General features: G+C 42.3%; 1 protein-coding gene across 1 annotated transcript; it reads right to left on the bottom strand.

Annotated features, from left to right (window-relative positions):
• Positions 1-27362, bottom strand: nectin3b (nectin cell adhesion molecule 3b). The gene is made up of 6 exons (XM_027004226.2): positions 27200-27362; positions 9691-10038; positions 7594-7893; positions 6829-6946; positions 6258-6409; positions 1-2816 (listed from the first exon to the last, which is right to left on the bottom strand). The coding sequence occupies exons 1-6, from the start codon at positions 27291-27293 to the stop codon at positions 2092-2094; spliced, it is 1737 nt and encodes a 578-aa protein (XP_026860027.1). The 5' UTR covers positions 27294-27362; the 3' UTR covers positions 1-2091.

Raw genomic sequence — 27362 nt, 5'->3', positions numbered from 1 at the left:
TCACAGAAAAAAAGGTGCTTTATTTGAAAACAAATCCTATTCCAAAAGTTGATTTTACAAAATAAATGTTCAGTTTCTTACATCTCCTTTCAGTACCTTTTCTTGCACTTTCACATGTACATTTATTTAATTATATTTTTTACAGTAGCTCCTCCGTACAAAAAAAAAAAAAAAAAAAGAAAAAGAAAAAGAAAGAAAAAGAAACAAAAAGGAGGAAAGTGAAGTAGAATGTGAGAAAGCTGAACAGGTCTGGACACCTTATTACACAGTGAAGCGCTAGGTGTGCTCCAGTATGCTTCATTGGCAGTCTTTAGTTTTTATACAGGAAAAAACAAAATGGACAAAAACGGCTTTCCAAACAGCAACACACACACACACACACACACACACACACACACACACACACACCTAATTCTTCAGCTCTTACTCTTATTCTTCTGTTCACTTGTGCAACCCAAGCCAATGGCATTTACACACACACACACACACACACACACACACACACACACACACACTTCATAGATATTTTTACCTATCTACCAAAATGTTTTTTTCTTGTGCATTGCAACTCAAGTGTCACAAATGTCATCTTATGTGAGCAAAATATGCTATTGTCTGACTATTCATTAAAAAAAAAAAATCATACAAGAAATGGCACTAAAAAGACCAAGGCCCTCTAAAGTGGCAAAGGGGTTGCCTTTGGAAGAACAGGAGAACAGTACAGGATGCTTCCCAATGCACCTGAACTGGCCTTTTTATTCACTACCCAATTACTCACTCATTTCTTCCAAAAATGATACTCGTATGTTAAACGGATGAAACATCATCAACAAAGCCAATATAAAAAACTGCACCTTCAAAATAAGGCACTGCTATAATTTCCCTGACCTAGATACAGTCATAGTACAACTAACTAATAATTATTACTCTTCATTTGACACCGTCAGCCAAGCACAAATAAAGCAAACACAAAATAAAATGTGATTTTACTAGCCTGTAATCACCCACTGCATTTGCATGTGAAAATGTGTGAAATCTGAATTCAGGCCTGAAGGCAGATTTAGAACACTATTGCACTGCTGAACAAACAGCTGATCCATCAAATATACTGTGGAGGTTAACACCAACTGACTGTATTTACTTATACACACGCACACTCACGCACGCATGCACGCACACATACAAAAAGAAACACAAATGCCCACAAAGGCACAAAACCTGATTTCACAAGAACTAAGGTATACTGAACAGTTACGTCAACAGCTGTTAGTTGATTATGAACAATCTAAGCATTAACACTGGGCAGAATGACACTGACAGCAATGGTGATCATTTTTGCCATTCATATACATCAAAACACTCAAGAGATGGAACACATATGCATAAACCTGGATAAACCTGCCCCTGTGCTGCAGTTATTCTCCGTTTCTGTATCTCTTGTGCTTCAGTGCACTCAGCACTCCAGCCCTTCCTCCCTGTCTAGCCCCGCCCCTCCAGCTTGCTACGCTGAATGCCTGGGGAAGAGAATCAAATGTTGCCGTGGAAACCGGCAGGCTGTTGACAGGAGCTAATTTTTGTTTCCATTAGAATGATGAGATTGCTGAAAAGTTCATGCAGCTGATGGAAACTCGTCCATCACACTGGTGCCATTTGAAACAATCATCTGTCCAAATACTATTTTTTCTCTTTTGCAAACCGAGAATTACAGATTGATATTTGCTTCACTGTAAATGAAGGAGGATATTTAGCTACACAGAAATTTTAACTTAAATCCTTATTGATATAAGTCAAATGTTCTGACTACTAAACATAGAACACCCCTTTTTATATAGACTGTATTCTTCATAACAGATTGAAAAAGTAAATTGTTATACACTTGGTCCCCAAAAATCCTATACATCAACCAACAAAACAACAGACAATGCCAAATGATAACTCAAATAACAGAGGGTGCCAACTACAGGGAAAAAGGTGCAACAGTATTTTTCTAAGTATTTTTCTTTAGTGACCTAGTCTACTTCTACCCTTGTGTTCTTTTGCAGTTTTTCCTTCTACTAGTGTAAGCAGTCTTTTCCTGCTTTCTCAGTCCGTTTAGACATACCACTCCCTGCGAGAGATCACGGAGCCGTCTGTGTGAGAGACATAGTCATTGTCATAGCAGTCCTCCGGCAGGTAGGGGGAGCCATTGCCTACCACTTGAGGAGAAGAGTACCTGCAGGGCTCTGGCTGGGCTGAGCTCCTGTGGTTGGGCTGTGCTGGGTGGAAGCTCTGTGGGTGGATAGGATGAGGGTTAGGGTGGTATCTCTGGTGGTGATTGTGATGGTTATGGTGGCTATGATGGATGTTCCCTTCTCGCAGTACTCTACTACGACCATTAGGGGATCGCTCCCGATCAAAGTCACCCCACTCTTCCCGATCTTTGTCAGGGTAGATGGTGCCATTGCCATCATGGCTGGATTTAAGCTTGGTGTCAGGGCTGGAGGTGTCATCATTGCTGTAGACCTGCTGCAGCTCATGGGGCTGTGGAGTTTTCTGCATGTCCGACGGGCCCAGGTACTGCTTGGTGTAATAGTCCCCACGGAAGGTCCGCCGCTGCCGCTGATAGTAAACCCCGCCAAGTACCAGCAGCAACAACAGGAAGAGAGCTCCGCCCACTGCCCCACCCACGATGGTGCCTAGGTTGCTCTCATACAGCGGTGCCAGGGTTGGAGAGGTGAAGAGAGCCCGCTGCTTATTACCAGGTGCAGTGACAGATATGCCGGCATTTAAAAGGAGCACAGGGGTTGTGGGAGGCATAGTGGTGGTGGAAGGAGGATCTAATGGGAGAAGGGGGAGGTATGGACAGAAAGAAAAGCAGAGAATGTCAATGCCAACTAAATCCAGATGTTATTACCATTTTATAATAAGAAATTATTTCTATTATCAAGCTATTATCTACTGGGATGAAACTACATGAAAATTAGCCAATATAATTTCTACGGTCACGAACAAAACAGTTCCAGGTTTTGCCACAAAGGAGAAGGAAATGCTTTAGAAAAGCATAGCAAGTTCTAAACTCATGCTAACTGTACAAAGGATCGTGTGGTTCTTTTGACACTTCAGCTGAACAGTGAAAACAGCAAAACCTCAAACTGCTGTCCAGAGCAAAGGACAGTGACAACAACATTTAAAAATGGGGGTGAGAAAAGGTTTTGAGTGGACGCTCCTCCTCTTCAGCTTTATGACCAGGGGAATCATGAGGTTGTACATGCTTTTTTCTTTCGCCAACACCACACATTACAGCATTAACATGAGCAACAATGTGAGTGTTTTCTGCAACAGTGACACCTTGTGTGGAACACTGTGGGAGCTGAGAGAGGGAGTACAGATGAATAAACTACAGACAAGGACGAACCAAGTGGGTTTGTTGGAAGGAATGGAGCAATGGAAGAGTATGGACTACTGAGAGAAGGGAGATTCTACCAGGCAGGGTGATTACTGAATCACTGGCCAGCTAAGCTAGAAGACACTCAAACACCATTACCATGCCAATTCAATGGGTTAGATGGATGGTGGTGACATTTCAGAGTGGGGCATGCATCTCCACTTTGCAAGCCACTGCCCCACTAGTAGAGGGCTGGACGCTCGGGTCACATTACAGAGTATGTTGTTTCTATATCAACAAGAGCTATTTGCATGCTGTTTGGGTGTGTTCATACATATGATCTGGTGGCAGCAGACTGATTTTAGACCACTATTAGGAATGACTAAGAATGGAAGGCTGTTAATCTGCTTGTCCTCCATGTACAAGGCATGTACAAGGTGTTCTCCATTCTGAAGTAGAATGTAACAAGTTTTATGCATTTCTTTACACTGTATTCAAAAAGGCAAGGACAAAGCTCACAATGCAACAGTAGGAAAGTGTGAGAGTGTTTTTGCATGTGTGAATGGAAGGGAGTTAAAAACTAACTAAAATGGACTGGATGAAAATGATATCCTCCCACCTAAATTCAACCATTTGTCTTTCCAAAAAGTCTATAGAGAGCGATTTTATTCCTCTAGGATGTGCAACCTTGTTATTAAAGCTATTAAACTGGCAGTAAAAATGCAGATTATCTCTGCTTAAAGCACAAGGACACAGATAATGACAATTTATTTTAATGTATTCAGTTCAGGTCTGCGAACTTAGAAAATGATTTGTCCTGATCAATACACAGTAGAGCCATCCAGTCTCAGCATGTCTCAGAGTTAGAGGTTGGAAAAGTGAGGACGGCAGAAGCTGCTGAAGGTCAGAATACATCTCTCTCAATTTGTCCGTCTCTCTCTCTCTCACACACTTGTATACCACACACGCACACACACACACACACACACACACACACACACACACACACACACTTTATCCTGAGTGTCCATGAGATATGAGATGCTCTCTATGCATGCCTGATGCTTCCCCTCCCCCTCCACAGACTGCATGGAATGACCTGACTAAGGTGTAATTTGTTTGTGGGTGGGTGAGTGAGTGAGAGACGAATAGTGAGGAATAGTGACCTGAAAGGCAGTGGTGGGAGGGGTCCTGACCCATTTATGCATACGGATCAAAGAGTAGTGAAACAGGCATGCGATCGAATACGTGCGGCAACACACACACACACACCCCCCCCACGCACGTACATACGCACTCACACGCGTACACAAGCACTCACACACGTGCTCACACTCACACATATGTACACACACGCTCGCACATATGTACACACACATGCGTACACACGCGAACACACACGCGCGCATGCACACTCATGCGGACACGCACTCACGTATACACACGCTCGCACATATGTGCACACACACACACACACACACACACACACACACACACAAAACAGATGCAGACAGACAGACAGACATTGGCAGACGCTCTTATCCAGAGCAAATTACATCTTTATTAGAATGACAGTATGTGTGCTCCCTGGAAATCGAACCCATGGTGTTGCTAACACCTTGCACTAACTGCTCTACAAGGTGTATTATAGGTGCACAGACAGAGATGGACAGAGACAGACAGCCAGACACAACTCCTCTTCATAAACTCAAACATGCAGATATTCTAGCAGAATTCTGGTTCTCATGATTCAGACCAGTGGCAACACACTCATGAGAAGGCATCAAGAACAGTAGAGCATGCGCAAGTCTGACATCAAACAAGTGGATGTGCAGTCTCATGCACAAACTGTGGAAGATCCTCACACGTCAATGTCAAATTTCTCACAAGTGGAGTGCACAAATATCGAAATAAATAATGAACAACAGATGAAATGAGCTAGTGAATGTTTCATGAATCTAGGACATCATTTCTTAGCCAACGTTTATTTCTCTGCACACAGTCCTCACCACCCCCTTCATTCATCCAGTGGACTAGCAGAGCATACAGTATGTGCAGTAGAGAGAGAGAGAGAGAGACGTTCTGCAGCTCTGTCACGGTGCCTAATTTCACAATGCTATTCATCATTATCAGCTTTGAACAATAGGGCTGAATGGAGAACGGGACATCACCGAAGATGGACCGGGGGAGGGTCATTTTTAACTGAGCTTAGTTTAAGTTGATCCAAATGACACTATTAACAGACCTACTGACTAGCTTCCATTGCAGTCAAATAGCTATGGCTCAAATGCAGATGTAAATGATCATAATCAACAGCACACCAGACTCTGCCCATTTGGTATTGCGTCGAAACTGGTACATGACTCAATAGAACAGAATACCAAATGATAATTAAAAACAACCTCTCGGTGAGGGTGTAGTGAATCCAGTGGCATCTAGGTAATGCCAACCTGAAACATGCTGTCTCTCCTCAGACAGTAATCTCAGACCCAGCGAGGTGGTCAGAGTCCTGGTGGGCTCAGCAAGGCATTATGTAGTAGCGTGGGTGTACAAGCTGAGTCTGGGGGCAGTGGAGAGCATTTTCCTCTCATGAACATCTGGAAGCCTAATGGTAGCAAATGAGCATGACAATCACACACACCCCTGCATCAGGGGTCCCAGGTTCAGATGGAATTCATAGAGGCACACCCAACATGCAGCAGCTCAGTGAATATTCTGTTTGTATGTGTGCCCTCAAGTGCTTTTACATACATATAAAAGTATGCATCTTTTTATATTCACATGCTAACCAATACCTGTATGTGCATGAGCATGCACTTTGATCCAACTGCAATGCATCATGGGATACAGAGGTACATGGATAGAAAGCAGTTAGCCATCAGTTCAAACTCACCTTGGACGCGGATGGTCATATCACGACTGCGCAGGCCGACGTCATTGCCCACCTCACACCTGTAGACTCCAGAGTCATTCCGCTGGAGTGGCCTCAGGAACACCAGGGAGTTATTCAACACCTCCACTCCCTCTGGCATGTCTCTGTCCAGCCTAACACGCACACCCCCACACACTGAGGTCACTTCCATAATGTCAATGTTGCTTACTGGGAAATGTAACAAGATGACTGCCTACAAACTAGATAGCCTTTTTACATAAAAATAGCAGTATGATTCAAATACTGCTATAAAATATAATTAACAGCCAGAATACTGTGATAATGGAAACCACTTTGATTGGCATAAATGCTAAGGGCTGTGGAGCGACCTTAGGGACAAGAAGCAAAGGTGAACATCATGCAGATAAAACTGCAAATCAGACGAATATATGGAGATGGAGAGAATGTCTGCTCTTCCAGTGATCCCAGTGATCTAGCTGGAGCTAGGCCTGGCAGCCACCATTCAACTGCACCTCTTCCAGAATGCTTGCAGGATGAGCTGATAGTGTGTCAGCTGGCTTGGTCTACACACCTGATCCATCTGAAGTGGCGGGCTGGAGGGTTAGACTTGGCTCTGCACCTCAGCTGGACATTCTCACGCCCTACATACCAGTCCCCATCAGAGCCCAGCACCAGAATGTCTGGGGCAACTGTGGACGCACGCACGCACACACAATCACACACACAAAAGGTTCATTCAATGCAGGTACAGGAAGGCAAGACAGCCCTGAAAAAGCCCTGAACAGTGCGAGTGTAATGGCAGTTGAGAGGGGGGCTGGTGGTGCTGCAGACAAATTTGTAGTGCCAGTGCAAGAGGAAGAGCTCAACTGTCATTTTGGGTTAGAAAGATAAAGAGCAAAAAAAAACAAAACAAAACAAAAAACAACAGGGTGAGGTGGAAAAGCAAGAGGGAGAAAGAACAAGAGTGAGAACAGGAGTGTCTCCTGTCTGAGATGACCTGACCCTCACATGGCTCCCTACACTACCTATTTCCTGTGCTTCTTCTGACATGCATCTATATTTCAGACAGTTCATACAGTGCACTACCCTCAAACACACAAAAACACTTTACCACTTTGCAAAGTACTCCTCAGCATGGGTCTTGATGCAAATGGAAAAACAAGTAGGATCATTCCTTTGATATATCAATATTTTCACTGCACTGAACCCTTTTGAGAACTTGCAGGCTTTAGGCTGGTGCTTTTTTTGTTAGAGGGACTGAAGCAAACGTTTTCTGTATCTATCAAACATGCCATAATGTGTCTACATACGTCTACATATTTAGACATATACTCACACTGCACATTGATGACATAAGGAATCCTGAAGTCCCTCTGGAGTGTAGGGTGCTTCACCACGCAGGTGAGCATGCGTCCCTGGGCATGTCGGCTGGGCTGCCAGGTGTAGTGCACCTGTGTGGTGGTGGTGCCGTTGGCCTCGTCCATCATGTGGGCCTCTGACGACCCATACAGGTCCGTCTCCCAGAATACCTCGGCTGGCGGGCGTGCCCGCTCGGCAATGCAGATGGCAACTGTGGTGATGTTCCCCCCATCCATGAGAGCAGCAGAACCAGCAGAAACAAAGACCTTGGGCTCCACTAAAGGAGATAGGAAAAATAAAGGACTCTAAAGCAGATCAAGATTACAGAAAAATAAACTACACACCTGAAATGGTATGGTTCCATAGAAACAGTGCACTGGGAGATAAAAGAGGAGAGAGAACTGAGGTGATTAACTGAACAAAAGAAGATGCCTCAGAATTAGAGTGCAGCACAAATGAAGAAACTATCACAGTTCTGTGAAACCCTCTCAGTCACTGTCAGTAGCCAACTGATAAGCTGGAGTGGGAGAGTAAAATTCTGTTAGAGAAGAACAGGAGTGGGGGGCTTAAAAAAATAACCAAAACAAAAAACAAAACAAAAAAACAAAAACAAAAAAAACCAAACAAACAAAAAAAACAACAGCAGAGTGGTTATCAGACAGAAAAACAGTCGTGGTCACTACCGGCTGAAAGCAAGTTACATTTCTCATCAGTCCTACTGAGCACTTTACCAGAGATGTGGAAAACATGTGTGCTCAGTTTGTCCACTGGAAAGGCCTAACAGAGGTGGGAGAGGGCACTAAATCCTGCAGTGTTTGTGCCGACCCAAACGTCAGGGACAGAGAGCACATCCATTCCTCCCGCCACAGTAACTACAATCCACCTTTCCTCATATACTAGGCTTAATGTTTTTTTCCCACCTGCACGTCCCCCACTGTGGAATCTTTCCATTCCTGTATGACCTTCATGAGAGCAGAAGTTGCAGCTGAGCTCTTCTTGTTACCTTTCTAGACACACTGAATGTGTATGTGTTTGTGTGTATATAGATGTGTGAAATGTCATATGCTTGTGACTGTGGTCTGTAATGTACACAAAACCTGTGTGTACAGGGAGCATATGTGCATTTGTTGGCATTGCATAGTCGCTGTTTTACTTTAAGCAACGCCACATGACCATCACACCAACACCCTTGAACCCAACTCGCAGAGTAACCCTAAAAATAGAGGGGCATCTTTCCCCCTCTTTTGCCCACGTACCTATCCCCCCCAAACATTCCTCCTGCTCTAATTATAGCTCTCGAGTGGGTTCCCCCCTCCCTCATTATACTCATTCTCTATTCACCACCAGTTCTATTCTCTTGCACCCTTCCCTTTAGTCTTTCGCTCTTTAATTCTCAGGATCAATTTGTGAGCCTTAGCTGTGAAATCATATGTGACGATTAATGTCTGGATCTTTTTGCTCTCACTTTTCTCATCTTTATTGCTCATATGCTCTTTTGTAGCTCTCCTATGCACCTCCACAACATTATAATGCATTATTAATCAAGTTAACTCAAGGCACTCTTTCTCCCTCTCCCTCATGCAAACGCTCATCCCTCCATACAGCTGCGATGTGCACATTTCGCTAAAGGATTCAGCAGAGCAGATGCGATACAGGAGAGGGGATGACGTCAGTGTTCGCTGGAAGCTTTTGTCCATCTCCCCAAACCCCAGTCCCAACCCTCTCTGTCTCTACAATCGACACACGCATGCGCATATGCACACACACCATAAACACAGCAGCTCTACATATGCGAGCTGTGATCTGAGTGCAGGCTCCACACATCCTATTCTCTGTCTGTTGGGGATACATGTGCAAAAACTTCATGCCACTTAAGTACGTACGTACGTACGTACATACACACACACACACACACACACACACACACACACACACACACACACACACACACACACACACACACACACACACACACACACACACACACACACACACACACACAACTCTTCTTGCCTGGGCCAATAAGCCCGAGCAGAGCTGGAAAGGGTGTGGACAGATGGCGGCACACGCTCACCCAGCACACTGACGGTGGTGGAAGCCTGTGTGTTGCCCAGGGGGAATGTAGCCACCTTGCAGGTGTAAGTGCCGGCATCTGTGAAGCCCACATCCCCCAGCATGATGGTGGCATTGCTGGCGGAGGGCGAGAGGAAGGAAAGACGCCGCTCATACTCAGGTGCGATGGAGATACCAAACATGGGGTTGTAGACAGCCAGCGTGACCCAGCCGGATGGCAAGCGTCTCTCCCACGAGCTCTGTGTCAGGCTCAAGCTTGAATCCACCTGAATCCGGCAGCTTAGGGTCACGTTCCTCCCCAGCACTGCGCTCACCTTTGGAGGGACTGCCACCTGGCTGCCGCACACACCTGAGGGAGAGAGTGGGAGAGTGAGGTGGGGAGGTGGAGGGTGTGTTATTCATGAATCAGGGCAGCTTGAGGTCACATCTCTGAAAGGCAACCTATAGTGACTCCCCAACTTCCCTAAATTTGCTCACCATTCCAGTTACCCTGCTCCAACACACAACTGAGCTATAAGCAACTGGATGTCAAGTCTGTCACCACTGACTCATCCGCCTCACTAAAAGGTCTACTATGCTGAGCCTCCATCTTTTGGGGGGTGGCACACCCTCTTCCTGTCGCCCCTACACTGCAACCCCGCACTCTTCATGGAAAGCACTCCAACAAATCCACTTGTGAATCGTTGAACACTAAAAGCAAAAAATAAAACCAGTGCTACACGAGACTTCTCTGCTACACGAGAGTTCGGACAGGACCTAAAATTAGTTCTTACCTAAAGCTTGCTGAAAGGCTCTCATGCACAGGCTTTTCTAAAATAGCAGAAGATGGGGCAGGAACAATAAAGCAAAAGAATGTAAAGAGGGCAAAAATGCTAGGGGTGTGTGCCAAGCAACAATACAGCCACAGAGAGTGTGCTGTGTCACAGTGGAAGGGAAGTACAGCTAGAGAAAAAAATATTAACAGGGGAATTTACCACAGACCTCTGCCTGTTCTCCCCATCCCTCCTTTCCCTTCTCTCCTCGTTTCCCTCTCCTCCTGTAATCACTCACTTCCTCTCCATCTGTTACCTTCCACCACCAGTTCCCTCTACATCACTTTTTCCTCTTTCCATTTGCTGAACAAAAGTTTAATTATGCCTGCAAGAGGGTCTGCGTGAGAGACGACAAGAAAAGAAAGAACGAAGAGAAGGAATGAGACAGGACGTTTGGAGAGGAAGACAGACAAATGCAACATACCAAGGAAACAACAAAGGCCACACGAGGACAACCTGTGTGTCCTATTACACTCAGACAGCTGTGCTTGCGCCAGACGAAACCTCTACATACGCGCACGCATACACATGCGACCTCTCGCACACACCCTCACTCTTCCTCACGCACAGTCATTCCCTTCATGTGGTGGCGAGGGGGGAGTGAATACGCTCTGTGGGGAGAGGGATGGAATTTGGAGCAGTGTTTAAGTCTGCTATGCATTCCCACATCTTTTATTTATCAGTCATTTGCAGGAGGTTCCAGTCAAACACAAAACACACACATGCACAGCAACCTCTCGGCTGTCTGAAGATTTGTGTACTACTCTATGTGGACTATTGTTGCAGTTGGTCTTTATTAGAGAAAAAGGAAAAAAAAAAAAAGACCTGCTGCTACACTGTCTATTGGATCTATTGTTTACTGACCTATTTGCACAGGTCACTCTACTACACTGTTCAGAAGCCATATTGGTATGCCTGGAGTTCAGGGTAACTGGGTTTGATCTCTGGGTTTCACCTAAACTCACAGCCAAAGAGCCTGTATACATTTTCTTTAAATAAAGTGATTTTAAATAGGTGGCCAGTGGCTGACCTGAATTGGGGAATTAAAACCAGCCATTTCATGGATCCATTGTGTTGTGGTCCAGTCAGTGTAGCACTTTAAAGTTTCTGGATTCAATCTCCATCTACTGTAAGACTATCCACATCATGACAATCAGCACTACCCCCAGCAGCTGAGGAAGGGAGACATTGGAAAGAAGGCGTGCAGACTGATGAGAATAGAATGAGAAAGAAGACATAAATTTAACAGGAGTTGTGTAAAAATCAGAAAAGGAAATGTACTGGTAAACCTCTTAAGCACAACAGGCTAGCTGGAACGATGCAAGACTAATAAAATAATGATAAAAAGCAGGCTGTGCACCTCCCTCCCCCCCAACAAAAAAACCCCGAAACGACAGCACTAATTGCAACAAGCTGCCGGTAGGAAGACGTAATTGTAAATTAGATCCCGACACATTGCTTAGCAACAGCCTCCAAACATTCCGGCAGATCACTCTCGCCACCGCGGCTGACCCTCACCGTCCCTGATCTGAACAGAGATGGGAAAGGAATGGAGCCAGGACATGACACGAAAACAGAATGACATGAAAGCCATGACAGGAGTAAACGCAGAGACGTTCTCATTTGGAGTGAGACCTGAGCATTGTACAAAGATGACATCACAGAAGGCACGGTGGGGGGCGGGGGGAGAGAAAGAGGCCCAGCAGCAAATAAACAAAGCATAAAAGGAGGACCAAACATGGGCATGGGCACATCCCTGAACCCCCGGGTTGCCAGTCTACTCTAAGACTAGACCAAAGGCCCAATTCCACTTATTTTCAGCCATAGCCCTTGTTTTGAAGCATCATCCTTCCCCTTGGAACTGAGGTACATGAGGTAGTGATTGAAATCTGCCCCTACGAAATGGGACACCTTTGAATAGTTGTTTTGTTTTTACATAGTAACCAAACTCAGTGTGTTTTTGCCAGACATTTCCAATATGCTGTTCTCAGCAGTTGTGATCTTTCTTGTGTGGATTATAGGTATATATTATATGCAATATATTATGTGGACTATAGGTATCTTCATGCCATTGTCTGCAGTTGTCATTCATAACTTCAATTTACCATATCAATTGGTCACCAAATAAAAAAAAGGACCACTGCTTCATTACCAGGCTACTACAGGTGCTCTGTAGGCAACCCTGCCAAACTGCACTGATATTAGAGGAGTGGTAAAGTTCAGCAAGCTCACTGCACAAAACAGCAATAAATGATGTAATGTTAGCTAGCTACTGAGTCATCAGAACGACCTAAAGTTGTTGTTTTTTTAATGCTGGTTATGAACAAAAGGATAATAATACATTGAAACGACATCAATTATAATAGTTGTCATAATTCATCTTTATTAATGGAGAAAATATTTGTAGGTTTCTTTACATCACTTATATCATTTGCACAACCATCTTGCAAGTGATTTGCAAGACTTTGATAAAATTCTCATAACACTATTTGGAGGTCCAACAACAACAACAACAACAACAACAACAACAACAACAACAACTTCCCACACAGCCCTTTGCTGACAGGCCCATGCTGGGCCTCCCCATCCCCACCCAACCAAAGCATCTGTCTGATCCCACTCCAAACCACACTGCCACCTCACACCAAGGGACTTGTAGTCCTAAGATATAGCTGGCAGCTTGGTATAGACATGGTATGGACTATCTGCATTGTCAAAGTGGCAGAGAAAGCATCATTCAAACTGGCCTTTCCTGATTACAAAAGAAGCCAGCGAAGAACAAAGAATTCTGGAGAAGGGTGGTCTTGGAATTGTTACCCTGTTATAATAATAACCAACACCCTGGAGAATTTGTTCATCCTTTGCTTTTAATTTTGGGAGGATGTGGCTAAAAATACATAATGATGAGGATTAGCATTCTACATTGTGATTCACTGTATGCTCGCTAATTATTAACAGAATCTCAAAAATGTGTCAATTAGATGCATAATGTCAATACATGAACCAGTTAGAGAATTCAATTAAAAGTTGGCTATACATCTAAAATGAGCCTATATAATTTTAATAAGAGGTCATTACAATCAAATATACATAGACAAATACACAAATACAACTTGGCACATTGAGGCCATATAGTGGCTATATGACAACCAGACCACACAAACTTGAAAACAGTGTTGTACAAGTGTGCACACATGCATGTTCAAATAATTCAATAAAGAACGGTTAGAAGAGCACAAGGAGTCAGCCATCCTGGCAGCAAGGACATGATCTTCCCAGCAAAGACCCAGCACCTACTCTCCATTCTGATTTCCTGAGCTGTCCTTACATACACCAACCTCACTCAGTGTGTGCCAGACGCATATGTGTGACTGAACAGGGGTTAAAAACCCATTGGATTAGGTGCTGGTGGCGGATGAAGGCGGAGTCATTATCTTCACTGTAATTCAGCAGCTTCTGCATTAATTTTGCCACCATTCCACAACTGAACAGTGCAAGTGAGAGATATGGACACAGGCATGAGGATAAAAGGTTGAAGCTCTGTCTGTCTTTGTTTGTTTCAATATCTTCACCATTGTGGACAAGAGTCACCTTGGATCTTAATATATTGTTACCCCGCACACGTGTGCACAGACACACAAACAACAAACAAAAAAACCTCTCAGTAACAAATTTGTGGCCTGTTGGCAAATGCTCTTAGATAATCTATAGGTACACAAGCAGTTTCTCTGCATGACTTGTCACTGACCCACTTTTTTTCCCCCTTCAAAACTATCACAATCAAAAAACAGACAAATAGAAAAAAACCAAACCAAACCAAAATAGTTCAGTCTGATTTTACAACCTGGACGCAGGGGCTGCTTTTAAAATATGGCACTGGCCTGCGTGTATAGACTAGCTGCTGATAAAGTAACAGACGCAAGGACTTCAGGAGAGCAGGCTGAAGGGCTTGGTGGGGGGCAGTTGAGAATGAAGACAGGTGTTCTGGACAGGGCCGAGAGAAAGAGCAGACCGTAACCCAGCTCCATCTGTGGCCGTCACACACACCCACAGGAGCCATGAGGGAGGCTTGCCGGTGTCTGTGTGCGTTAACAGAGTGCACAGAGTGGGTGAGACGGATGAGATATAAAGGGTCATCTAAGAGCTTAGAGCTGCCTACCTCTTGACAAGGCTGTGAAGGTGGTGGAGGGGTGTTGGGTCAAAAGGCTAATTGATTATTGGGTTGTGTAGGTTGGAGATTTGTGGGAATACTAGAAGTGGAAGATATGCAGCACAGTGAACAACTGTGGGAGTGTTTGCGTGAGCAATATCAGGGGCGTTTGCATATAAAGTGTTCAAGCACAGAGGTGGGAGGTTATAACATTAATGTATGTAGCATCAGCCACACTGGCCTCGGGTTACACATACATGTAGAGGGTTAACCTTCAGCTGCTGAGTCTCCTCGCAGGAACGTACAGTGGACCTTAAAAAGTATCTCATTCCACATCTCCCCAAACTCTCCTCAACAGCCTTGCCTGAGTCCAACACCCAAACACACCAGAAATGGCTGTAACCATGTTAGAGGCAGATGAAATAGATGTGTTTATTTTATAAGCCAGTGTTAGTCAGAAACAGACAAAACAAACGATTTACAGGCACTTTAAAGCCTGCTGAATTCAGGCGCAAGCAAATAATAGGAGATGGTTCTATATTTGATGGTGGAAATGAGAAATGGCGGTATGTTTTTTTTAATTTTCTGTTCTGATTATTGGGCACCACACTGAAATTAACAACAAAGCTGTTAGGTCAAGTGTGTAGAAGTTGAAAGAGTAGTTAGCCAGTTAAAAGACTCAGGGCTGACACCTGACAACAGACCAAAAACAACAACAGTATCGCAGGGGAGAGGTTAGGTGAATGAGCCTGGGGAGAAGGTGAACAAGTTCATGTATGTATGTATGTATGTATGTATGTATGTATGTATGTATGTGTGTGTATGTGTGCACACGTGTGTGTGCGCCTGTTGTAACAGCTCTGCTGAGGTCCGAGCGGTGCTCTTAGGGCAGCAGCAGAGCTAATGCTCTCACACAGAGATGGCGGTTGGGGAGAATGACTCATGAGGTTCCATCAGAAAGCCAGAAAGCTACTTGCTAGCTCCAGTCTAGACCACAGCACAGGCAACAAACTGCCAGATCCTACCCATGGCTGACAGACACACACAGAGAGAGAAGGGGGATGTGTGTTCATGCACACGCATGTGTTTTGGAAGGGGGACCTCTGGAGCAGCTACAAAAGCACGTGTAAGAAACCCCTTTTATAGCAACTAAGCCATTTATAGCACAGAGACCCTATGTGGGGAAAAAATAGTCTTTAATGTGGACTCTTTAATGTAAAAGCCAGAGAAGCATGTGCCAGAACACAGATTATAGTAGTTAATAAGTGTGACGTCACAGAACACTACTGTAGAGTGCTACTGGAACCTCTGAGAGAATATAGACTGGTGGATATGACCTCAAAATATCTTTTCTGATTATGAGCATTACTGATAAACTAAGTACTATGATATAAGAACACCAATGTTATGCAGAATTCAGAGAAAATCTGAACAAACATTTGAGGTGATGTCGAACTGATGAACCTTAAACACATAAAAAGTGCAATTGCACAGTGACTAAAGCAAGTTCAAAATATGAATTAGCAGTCTCAATTTCTACTAACTCAACCTAACAGATCTGTAATTCACAACCCACCACATTTGAATGAACTAAACAGATAAAAAGCCATTTCTCATTCCCTGAGTAAGATCCATAATCATTCCCTACTCCTCACCCCTCCTACCCCCTCCCTTTTGTGGAACAATCCAGTGTTTTCATTTTCTTTGGGTTTTCTTTTCCCATCATTCTAACTAGGGTTAATGTCATTCCCTGTAACACTGGGATAAACATGAGGGAATAAGAGAAAGGGAATAAGAAAAAAGGTTGGGTTCACAAGACCTTACACAGGGTGTGGGGAGGTCATGAGGATGAGAGAGAGAAAAAGTACGCTGCAAGATAACTTTTTTGAATGTTATTAACTTTTTTTTTTCCCTACAATTTCTATTGACATGTCTTTGATGAAACAACAAACTGAACAAAGATTCTAGAGAATTGTTCCTGATAGACAAAGAAGGGTGGGGATTAGGGGCAGGCTCAGTGCTCATTACTCAGTTGCTGAAAACGATTACCACTCCCTGAAAACAACCCTCTTCCCCCATGATAACATTATAGTGCACAGAAAGCACTCTCCATTTCAAACCACTGTTAAGAACGCCATCACCCACCCCAAATTAAAGCTGCGCCCTGTGCTTGCCCCACATTTTTCAGCCAGCAACAACTACAGTATGATTTATGAAACAGAGCATCAGTGTGTGCCTCTATCAAGAGAAAACTTCCTTTCTTATGGGAAAGTCCCAATTGCTTCCCCAAGTCCAGACAACCCCTTCTAACTTCACAAACGTTCACTAGAATTGTTCTTATAAATTTTTTTTTTTAAAGAAAGCTGAAAAAAAAAGTTCTTTAGACAAAACAGAAAGGTGTGGTTGGAATGCACAAGCAGAAAGAAGGAGAAGAGTGACTGCCAAACTATTCCTTCTGCATCTCCAACTGGTGCAGCAAAGGTCAAGGATGTATTTTAGGTAGAAACCAATTTTTCTGTACTGATCTGATACTGATATCCTGCATTTGAATGTTGCCCGATATCGAGACTGATCTGGGGTGCGTTTCACAATAAAAATTAATCTTAGCGATTTACAACTTTAAGAAGGCCAGTCTTGCAAGTGTTTCCAAAAAGCCTTATTCTTCAAAACTATGAATGAGTAGTTTTTTGTTGACTTCACTTCTGCGTCTGCAGAAAGTTTTTTTTTCTCCCGATATCCAATCCAGCATTTTTTTGCTGATATCGGCCCAATTCCGATATGTGGTATCAGATTGGTGCCATCTCTAATTATATGTGGAGGAAGATCCAGATTAGATCAACACAATATGAGCAAAATATACTGCCACATACTGTGGTTTTGATATAACTTAATTTACTATATTATAGTATGGCACACTTGAGAGCCCTAGATGCATCATAAATAATACAAGTCAGTCTTTACTATTTTTTTTTGATCTTGTCAAAGAAATTATTCATCAAAACACCCACAAATCATCTGCTACGTCACGAAATAGTCATAGCACACCATAAAAAAAACAACTGTAATTTATTTTGCATTACTGGACTTCACGTTACAAAGTTCCTGACTTAATGTTTCTATATAGACCCACTGATGTCATTTTGAATCTACCGATCTTAATACCTGTCCATTAACAAATGCCCTGAATCAGAAACTGAACATTATGGAATGCTTAGTGCTTGGTTAAGTGTGGGAGATGGCTACAAATTTCCCACTGTGGTAGGTGAAGCATAGCTCCCAAAAGCCTTCTTGTATAAGCAGAGGCATGAACCTATGGGAGTTTGGGGGATTGCTTTTGGGCCAGTAAATCTGCCCAGCATATCTTCCCAAAATCCCCTTTAAAGACAAAGCCAGTGATGGGTGGGTACAGATACACATTCAGCTTTGTCATACATTGCAGTGCTCTGGCTGTGCAGAGCAGTGGAAATTTGTTTTTTTTTTAAATAGTTTAGAGAAGCTTCAAGTTTGACCACACAAGAATATCTCCCAGCAGACAGAGAGAGAGAGAGACAAGGCTAAGTCTGATGATCTCAAATATGAAGCAATAAGAACTGGGGTGGGCCGATGGAAGAGTATCCGTTACAGCGTTACCTCCATCTCAACTGATGAAGACCTTCTTCAAACAGTTATGGGCAAAACAGCAACTCATTTCTTCATTTATGATTACAAAGAGAAGAGCAGTCAAGCATCACATTAACAAAGGCACTGCAGACAATGGTGTTTATATATACAAACAAAAAAATAAGCAAGTGGGTAGTGTGCTGTCATTTTAAAATAGTGAGAGGCAGAACTCAGACAGCATGTAAACACATACTTGTAGCAATGCCAAAAAGACCTGCTTTTATAAGTCCCAATTTAGCGGCTCTAGGGGCACTGACTAATTAAAGATTGAAAAGAAGCAGCCACACTGTGTGGGTTATGGGACTAAGAGTGTTCACATTTTTCCTCAGAGACACAGGGAGCAAAAGAAGAAAAGAATGGCCAATATGAAGCATCAGTGGTTCCCAATTCGCAATGTGAGGGCCATACAAGGGTATTCAGCTAAAGCTAAAATTTAATCCACAGTATAACCTGCAAATAGGTCATACTGACCAATAAAGGGACTGACGAACCAATCATTAATAGAAGATCTTAGAGGAGATCTCCTACAACTAATTTTCAATTTTAGTATAAAGCAATATTTTTTAATTAAAAAATAAGCAAAAGTACATAGCTTTTACAATACCACACAAAAGGTTACTTCAAGCCACTATACACATAAAAAAAAATATACCAAGCAAACAAAACATTTAATCAACACTCAGCAGATTATACTCACATTATCAGAGTATTTTACACCAGTATGTTTGTAAGTGGTCAGTGAACGGATTCACAGCCTACTAAACTTGTAGTCTCTTCAGAAAAGATAATTAAGATTTTGAGAGATCAATTTTTGCTGAAATTTCTTCATTGATTAATCCTTCCGTTTGGCTGCTTCAAAAATGTTAGACATAACATTTTAAACAAACATTCTTAAAAAATGACTTCGTAAAAATGCTGAAAAGTTTTGCACTTTTGAATGGGCAAAACGGTCACAAAAGCTTTAATTTTTGCAAAGCCCCAAGTGTGGGATGCCCTGCTTAATCTTATGCAGGACATCTTGGTTCATATAATCACTTATCCTTTCACTGTCAGATTAATAAACTTTACTTCACAATCTTAAACATATTTATTTTTAGTTAATTTTACTAGAACATTGAATGAATAGTATATGAATATTATATGATATGATTATTGCACTCATCTTGGAGGAACCAAGACCTGGATTGACCTTTACTCAAATTCAAGCACTGACTGATATGGCAATAAAGTTATTATAGCTTGAAACCTAATGAAACATAGGCTACCAGTTTATTTTGCTCAGCCATTTCAGTGAGAGTTAGAAATGTGCAGCAAAAATGATGCGATAGTAACAATAACTATGTTTTATATTTATTTTGGCTGTTGGTTTAGCTATGGTAGTTCTAATAGCCTATATATCTGGGAGGTATACTAGCTTCCATCTTAAGAGAATAAAGGCTGCTTAATTGCCACACATTAGGGTCTTAAAGGAGAGAACTATGTACAACTTGACTATGAATGAATCAGTAATTCAATCCAAAGAGACATTGACCCTGGCCACAGATTGCACTTTGACCAACTCAGGGTGAATCCAAGTCACAAGGCAGACCTCTTCACATCCTCATTCACTGTTAAACTGCAAAACTAATTTTCCCATTTGTCTACAACATTATGTCATGAAGCCATATCTGCCATCTTGCACCAAGGTTGTCTAAAATGGAGACTGGCAGAGACATCTGCCTAGAAAGGCATGCCATCCTCCATAATAATAACAGCCACTGAAAAATGTTCCACTGCATTTGAATTAAAAGGACACCAATAAAGCCCTGCTCCTCTTTAAGCATAGAGCCAGAACCCCATTTCTGAACATGTGCATTCTGGAAAGATATACTGAGAAAAACAGCAAGTGTTCCATCATGGGAGCACACTAAAAAGAACAGCCAGTGTACACACACTTAGTTCAGCTAAAGGCATTCCAGCCAGGGCAAGAGGGGACCATGAACCTGGTCATACTTTTCATTTTTATTTAAGCAAATGATCAAGCATATGTGCACTATAAAGGAATTTCAGGTGAATCATCTAAAGCCGAGATGGCTGCTGACTAGACTTCCAAAACAAATGAATTTTCAAATAAATGATGTCAAAAAGAATACACTTAGCCCATGCAGAGGCCAGTAGGGAAATGGGTTAGGCACTCAGATAAAGTACAGGGCCTTAGGCTACTCTACAAAGTAAAGAAATTCACACACTTCACACCTAAGACATTTCGTATGTGTGTGTGTGTGAGGAAACATTCCAACGATTGTTAGAGCCAGGTGCTTGCATTTTAACATATGAAGAGGCCTTGCTAGTGGTCAGCATTGATGCACTAAAGTCACTTCAAGATTGGACTACTATAATGCCTTACTATCTGGTTATACCACTAAGTGCCTAAACAAGCTCCAGCTAGTTCAACATGCAGCAGACAAGAGTTCTTACTAGAATTAGAAAATTTGATCACATCACTCCCATCATAGCTACCATATTGGCTCACAGTAAAATTTTGTATTGATTATAAAATACTTCTAATGACCTACAAAGCACTGAATGGTCTTGCCCCAAAGTACCTTAGAGAACTCTGTGCATTACGACCCACCACGTCTGCTTAGAACAAAAGGTGTAGGCTCTTTACTAGTACCAAGAATAAGAAAATATACCACAGAGGGCAGAGCCTTTTCCTGTAAAGCTCCCACACTATGGAATAACCTTCCTGTAAATGTTTGAGACTCAGCCACTGTCTCAATATTTAAGGCTAGGCTGAAAACCTCTGTACAGTCAGGCATTTTAACTACTTCCCATCTTAGGTAAAAGGGCATTGAGAGTTATGGTAAACCGAGATGTTATAATGCTGTCACTTCATCTCTTTGTTGTCACTCAGGTTTGTTGACTAAGAGCGATAGAGTGCTGATGTACCAGGTTGCCCTCATGTCTGTGGTTCATTCTGGCTCAATCCTCTTAGCTATCCAGCCATAGCTAGGTCTGCCGGAGTCCATCGTTGCACATTATAGTTTTTTAATTCACACATCCTCGTAGCTGGACTTGCTAATAATCTAATGTATTCTCTCTTTTTGCCGAGGTACACCTACCCCTGATATCATGATGTTACTGAGCCTCAACTCGTCTCAGCTGATATGGCTACTCAATGTGGTGTCTGTTGTCGACCAGAGGAGGATGGACCCCCCCTTTGCGTCTTGGTTCCTCTCGAGGTTCTTCCGCATGCTCGAGGGAGTTTTTCCTTGCCACTGTCGCCCTTGGCTTGTTCACTGGGGGCTTGGACTCTGACATTTGTAAAGCTGCTTTGTAACAACATCTGTTATAAAAAGTGCTATATAAATAAATTTTACTTTTGACTTGACTAACATGCTGAATTCTCAAATAAGAGTACAACATGTAGTGGTACATTTATCATAATGACAATGGTAACCTCCCTATATTATATTATAAGGCTAAGCCTGCAAGGAGGCAAATCAAAATTAATTCAATTAAACACAGACATCAAGATTACATACATAATTACATAAGTAGAAGTAGAAATGCAAACTTTTTATACTGCAGGACATCACACAAAAAGTTAGACACCTCATTAAAAACTTTCAGAGCTGCAGGCAAGCACAAAGTGAGAGTGGAAATTGACAATGTGCCACAAACAAATAGCTCTCTGAGCACTCCAACCTTTTGGATGGAGCACGGGTCTTTCAGCTGTCCCGGAGCAGGCTCTGAAACAGCCACACAGTGCAGCAAATACTCAGAGAACTGGGACAGTGTGCATCATACTAAAAAAAGCATGACAAAAGTGTATGGAAAGGGACACTAGAGTGACAGAGTCCTATGCAATCACACAGAAGAGAAAGGTAATTGGGACAGAATGCTGTTGAACATAAGGCCGGGCGCTGAATGGACCTTGCCAAATAGCAGTAGAACACCATGGCAACAAATAGTACCTAGCCAAGGAAACAGACTCATAACAGTTCATATACAGCACTATGAGAGTATTAGATCCATACATGACTGTGTCTTGCCTTCAGTGGCATTACATCATGCAAAGACAACTCGGCTTCGCAACCACATCACCCTCTCATTCTTTCGCCCTCACTCATTTTTCCAGCTTTTCAGTCACTCCTGAACTTTTCATTAAGACTATGCAGAGAAGCTTGTAAGAATACACAGAAATATGTAACCAACAAAAGAATAAAAGGATGGGATATTGGACAAAACCACTAACAGCCACAGCCCACTGAAAGGGGAGATCAGGAACAAGGCAAAACGTATAAAAGGCAACACAAGGGCATCAAGAAACCCTGAGAGGCTCCATGACCCATCTCTGACCAACAGAAAGACAGCTGTTTAGTTGTGAGATGCTTGGCTTGTGTTTTTGGTGACAAAGACTGCTGGCTCAGCATTTTGGTTATAAAGGTTAATCAGAGTTGCTGGCGTTTTGAGAGTGTGTGTTCTCTTCACATCCACTGTAATCTTAGACATCCTATATGAGTGTTCTGTGCGTGTTTTGTTGAGCATGTGATCCAATAAATATAAATAACTTTGCTGAAAATAAAGAAGTTGTTAATTTGTAACCATGTCACATCAAAGGTCTGATATCTTTAGGAAAGACCCTGTCCATATTGGCCCTAAAGTTGGCATGTGGGATGGGGTGTGATCACAAAAGACTGTTGATGTAAAGATGAATCCTACAGCAGAATAGTGATCACTGGCCTTTGTCTCCATTATTTGTTAGAGGGCTTATTTCTATATTGTAGACTTCTGCAATATCAGTATGGCAAAGGCCAATATTGTGACAATTTGCAAACATATTTTGCAGTGCCTCCATAATTACACACAGCAAAAACATATTTAAAAGAATGTCACACCAGCACAAAAGAGAAGAGGAAAGGGTCACAAAGCTCTGAAGAACCAACACGCATGCCTTACCAGGCACGCTCTTGATCCTGCAATTATATTTTAAATTAAGCTTTTACAATGTTGAATTCTCTTTTGATCCAGGCAAACATTCAGTTCAGAGAAACATTTTGGTTATTCACAAAGGGGTATGTGTGCAGAGTTAAACAATTGTTGTGGAACTAGCTTCAACACAGCAGGCGTATTCCTTTTCAACTCTGTGGTAGTGGACAGACAAAGTTGAAATGTTCATTTGTCTGGAGTCAGAGATTTTTGTTCCCAGAGCACCTAAGGCAATTTTGAGAGACAAGAACAGACTGAAAGCCATTGTGTTCACTGTCTGTTTACAGTGGTACATTTCTAAATAGAAAACTGAAGCTAAACATGTTTTTGTGCCTGTGGGGAAAAGAGGGCACAGCAAAGGAGCAAGTTTTTTTGTGGTTGTTGTTTCTTAGAAGACCAAGAAAGACTGCAACCAAGAGGTTAAAGTGTTTGGGGGAACGACTGCAAAAAGGTTAAGTTACCCACAAAGCTAACGAAGGATTTGCACTCAACTAAAATTTCTGGTCATAGCTCAGACAACTTAGTATGACTTTTTCCACAACTCTAAGAATCTATAACCCAAAGATACAGTTAAATATGATACTAATTTTTGATTGTACATGAATCTAGCACTGATATCCAATTAGCTTACTCTTTAGTTGTAAGCTGAAGCCAGGATTAGGATACAGTGCAGCAAGATTCTATAGAACTAGTACATAAAAATGTGAAATGGTGATTGAGTCAGGGTTGATAGAAAAGGTGAACTCTCAGTCTGCTAAAGAGCACCCCACCTCTTGTAAGCTCTCACCCCACCCCCAGATGAAAGGGTCTATATAAAGAGGTCATTCATTATTCAACCTTTCTCCAAGTGGCATGCCCCAGCGCTATGGAGTGGAAACATCTTTGAACCAACAACTGATGAACACAACATCCACAAACCATTCCTCATGCAAAATCAGCCAACTAAACTTTCTTCCAGCATGCAAAGCTTAAGCTCTTTTATCCATAAATAGTGAAACACCATTTCCTCTCATCTAGCATCTATTTAGTAAATGGATGAATGAGTGTTCAATTGCTGGCAGATGCTATGATAGCTATCCAATAAGTATTAGTTTGTACCAAGGAAGATCTAATGCTTATTAAATCCATATTGCCTTCTAAAACAAGACCATACAATTCACTAATGACACCATCACTAACATACTGGAACTCCAAGAAAGTGCTGAAGGCCAAGCTGCAGTGATTTAAGCCATGGAGAAGCAAAGAGAGTGCTGAAAGGATCAAGTTAGCCAACACCACTAATGTCTCAGTTCCTATCTAACCTTTTAATGCTTTCATTGATCCAAGAAGGAAAGAAGAAGACAGATGAGAATGAGTGAAAGAAGGAACTGAAGACTCTGAAAAAGGAAACCAAGAAGACAACTCTGCAAACATACACTTACCAGTTAACAAGTTCATGCAAATTGAAGAGAGAACCTTTAAGGTTACATAAGTTCTACAAGTGTATACAAGTAACGTCCAATATGCATTTTCCGAATGTCAACCTGACAAGCACATTTTGATTTTATGACACATGACTACCATGTGACAGAAGTGCAGTCAAGGTCAGTCATAAGGCAACAGTTCATGACCATTTAGTATTACCAAAATAAATAAATAACCAAACCCCGTAAAACCTTCCAAAGAAACAATGAACAAATTCATTAATTCAAATTCAAGTTTTTAAAATAAAAGACAAAGTAATTTTGATACACAAAAATGTCTGAATTCATCATAGCATTGGAAATGAGACTTAGCAAAGAGCATGGAGAACAGACAAAGAGAGCAAGCGAGAGAGAAGGCTGGAGGAATGGACAGAGTGGAATACCAGGACAAATCCCCGTCTCCTACATGGTATTTTAACTGTTGTTTTTTGCTCCTTCCAGTGCTCATTCCCTTGCTGCCATCAGTCACAGCAAAGCAGCTAATCACCATATATGCATGCATGAAGTGCCTGCTGGAGGGAGCCCCAGAGGCCAACTCCACTGGGCACTGGGTCACCCCAACAGGGAGTTGAATTGTGTGACCTTTAATTCCCTTAGAACTGACAGTACACATTTTACCAATATAACAAAAATAGGTACACAGGCTCAAAAGCTGTGAAAGCAAAAATAAGTTTAAAGACCAGTGACACCACAAAACGGTGATTACTGCTCCTGCATACAAACCATAACAGCACCACCAAACACTTGTAAGTGCTTTTCATTTTTAAGTAAGAAGACGGTTATGACTTGCCAATATTCCTTCATTAGCCAAATGCTTACTTACACAATTATCAGCATTTTAACAGCATGGTGTACACACAGGCGACATCGTTTCCCTTTTCAGTCGCATTAAACCTCCCGCTGCCAGGATATAGATGGTTTGACAATGGTAGAATTCAGTTTGACCAAAATCGATCGGGCACGGGGACAAGAAGCTGCTACCCACACTCTCGGGAAGAGGACGAACTGCTCACTTTGGATACGACTAGTGCCTGCATTCTGCAAGTCAAACGGTGGTCCTGTGTTTACACAAACCCTACAGCTGAGCCTGACACACAATCCAGCTAAGGCTTTGTTTCGCACGTCACCAAGGAAAGCAACTGGAGTCGTGACAGGTGGAGTTCCAACCGCGTATAAAATCACTCTAGGCGATGAAACAGGTTGAACTTTTGAGTATTATTCCTGGACACAGTCACATACCAGCTTCCACATCATGAAGATACATTTCCAGCACACTACAAACACCGAATCGGCACGGTCATTTTTGTGTTGTAAAAATAAAGGGCCACTTCTGACTATTTAAAAAGGTACAACGGACTGGTTGAATTATTAATATTAATGACAAATTATGGCTTCCTCTTAAGTTGCCTTGGATAGCTAAATAGACTATGGCAGACTCGAATACTATGAGGGAGAGTGGCCGAACTTTGCTCGGTCACATTTGGTGATTAACTACATTTTTGCAAGTCAGTTAGCTAACGCTACAAAACTCACACGACGGGTTAGCTAGCTAGGTTAGCTAACCTAGGTTAGCTAAACCAAGCTACACAAGTCGAAAAGATCGTACGTTTTAAAATTACCTTTGCCAACATTTTGGCTGGAAAAAGTGTCGAACGGCCATGGGTGAAATCGGAAAACAATGACTACTTCAAAATTAGTAGGGATTTTCTAACAGTTGAATTTCAACTGTGCAATCATCTGAGATTTAGCGTTATATGCAGTTAAGCAGATAGCTAGCGTTACTTGCACTAGTTTATCCCGGAACGTTTCCATGGTAACCTAGCTGCGGTCCACATAATCAACGTACAGGATTCCAGCGCATACTCGTTACATACATGTAGCTAGGTAGCTAACCTAGCAATAGTTAGTTGATAGATAGACTAACCTGAATCCAGCGGATAGTTAGACGTTTCTGTCTGACTTATACGATTTTGTGAAAACGGACTTTGCCCATATACAATAATGGTTGGAGTATATTGATTTTGTAAACTTTTTCTACGTTACACATAACGGAAAAAAGCTGGAGTTGTCCACGAGCTTGGACAGCATCACCCTTCAGTGTTTCACAAAAGCAGTCAAAGGGACTCAAGAGAACTAACCTAGTGCAGTACTACATACTTTTGTATTCTTCGTAGTCTGACACGCCTGATTTAACTTAGCCAACCAGTCTTGGGTTGAATGAGGTGAACTGGTACAGGGAAAACAAATCTGCAATCCAGTTGATCCTCATGGAATGGAGTTAAGGACAACAGCGTTAGCTAGGTCAGCCAGCTAGCTAACCTAGCAAAGCTATTTATTGCTAACTTAACTAAGTTATCCTAGTTACTTTGTCATGCAGTTTGTCGGACAACTCTTCAGTTGTCATACAATCTAGGTTAATAAAGAGAACATCGAAAAATCGAAAAAACCTACCGGTTGCGATGCACAAAATAAAAAGAGCTGTAACATTTAGCTGCGGCTGAAGAGGGTTATTCCTGAGATAATAGGCAGTCATTCTTAAAGCCATATCACCGCCCGTGTTCTCTCGATCTCTTCGAAACTCTGAAACCTCCTCAGCAACAACTCCATAGGGACA

This window comes from Electrophorus electricus, chromosome 6, assembly GCF_013358815.1.
Source record: "Electrophorus electricus isolate fEleEle1 chromosome 6, fEleEle1.pri, whole genome shotgun sequence".
In the NCBI taxonomy this organism is placed as follows: Eukaryota; Metazoa; Chordata; class Actinopteri; order Gymnotiformes; family Gymnotidae; genus Electrophorus; species Electrophorus electricus.
This window is presented reverse-complemented; position numbering and strand designations above follow the sequence as displayed.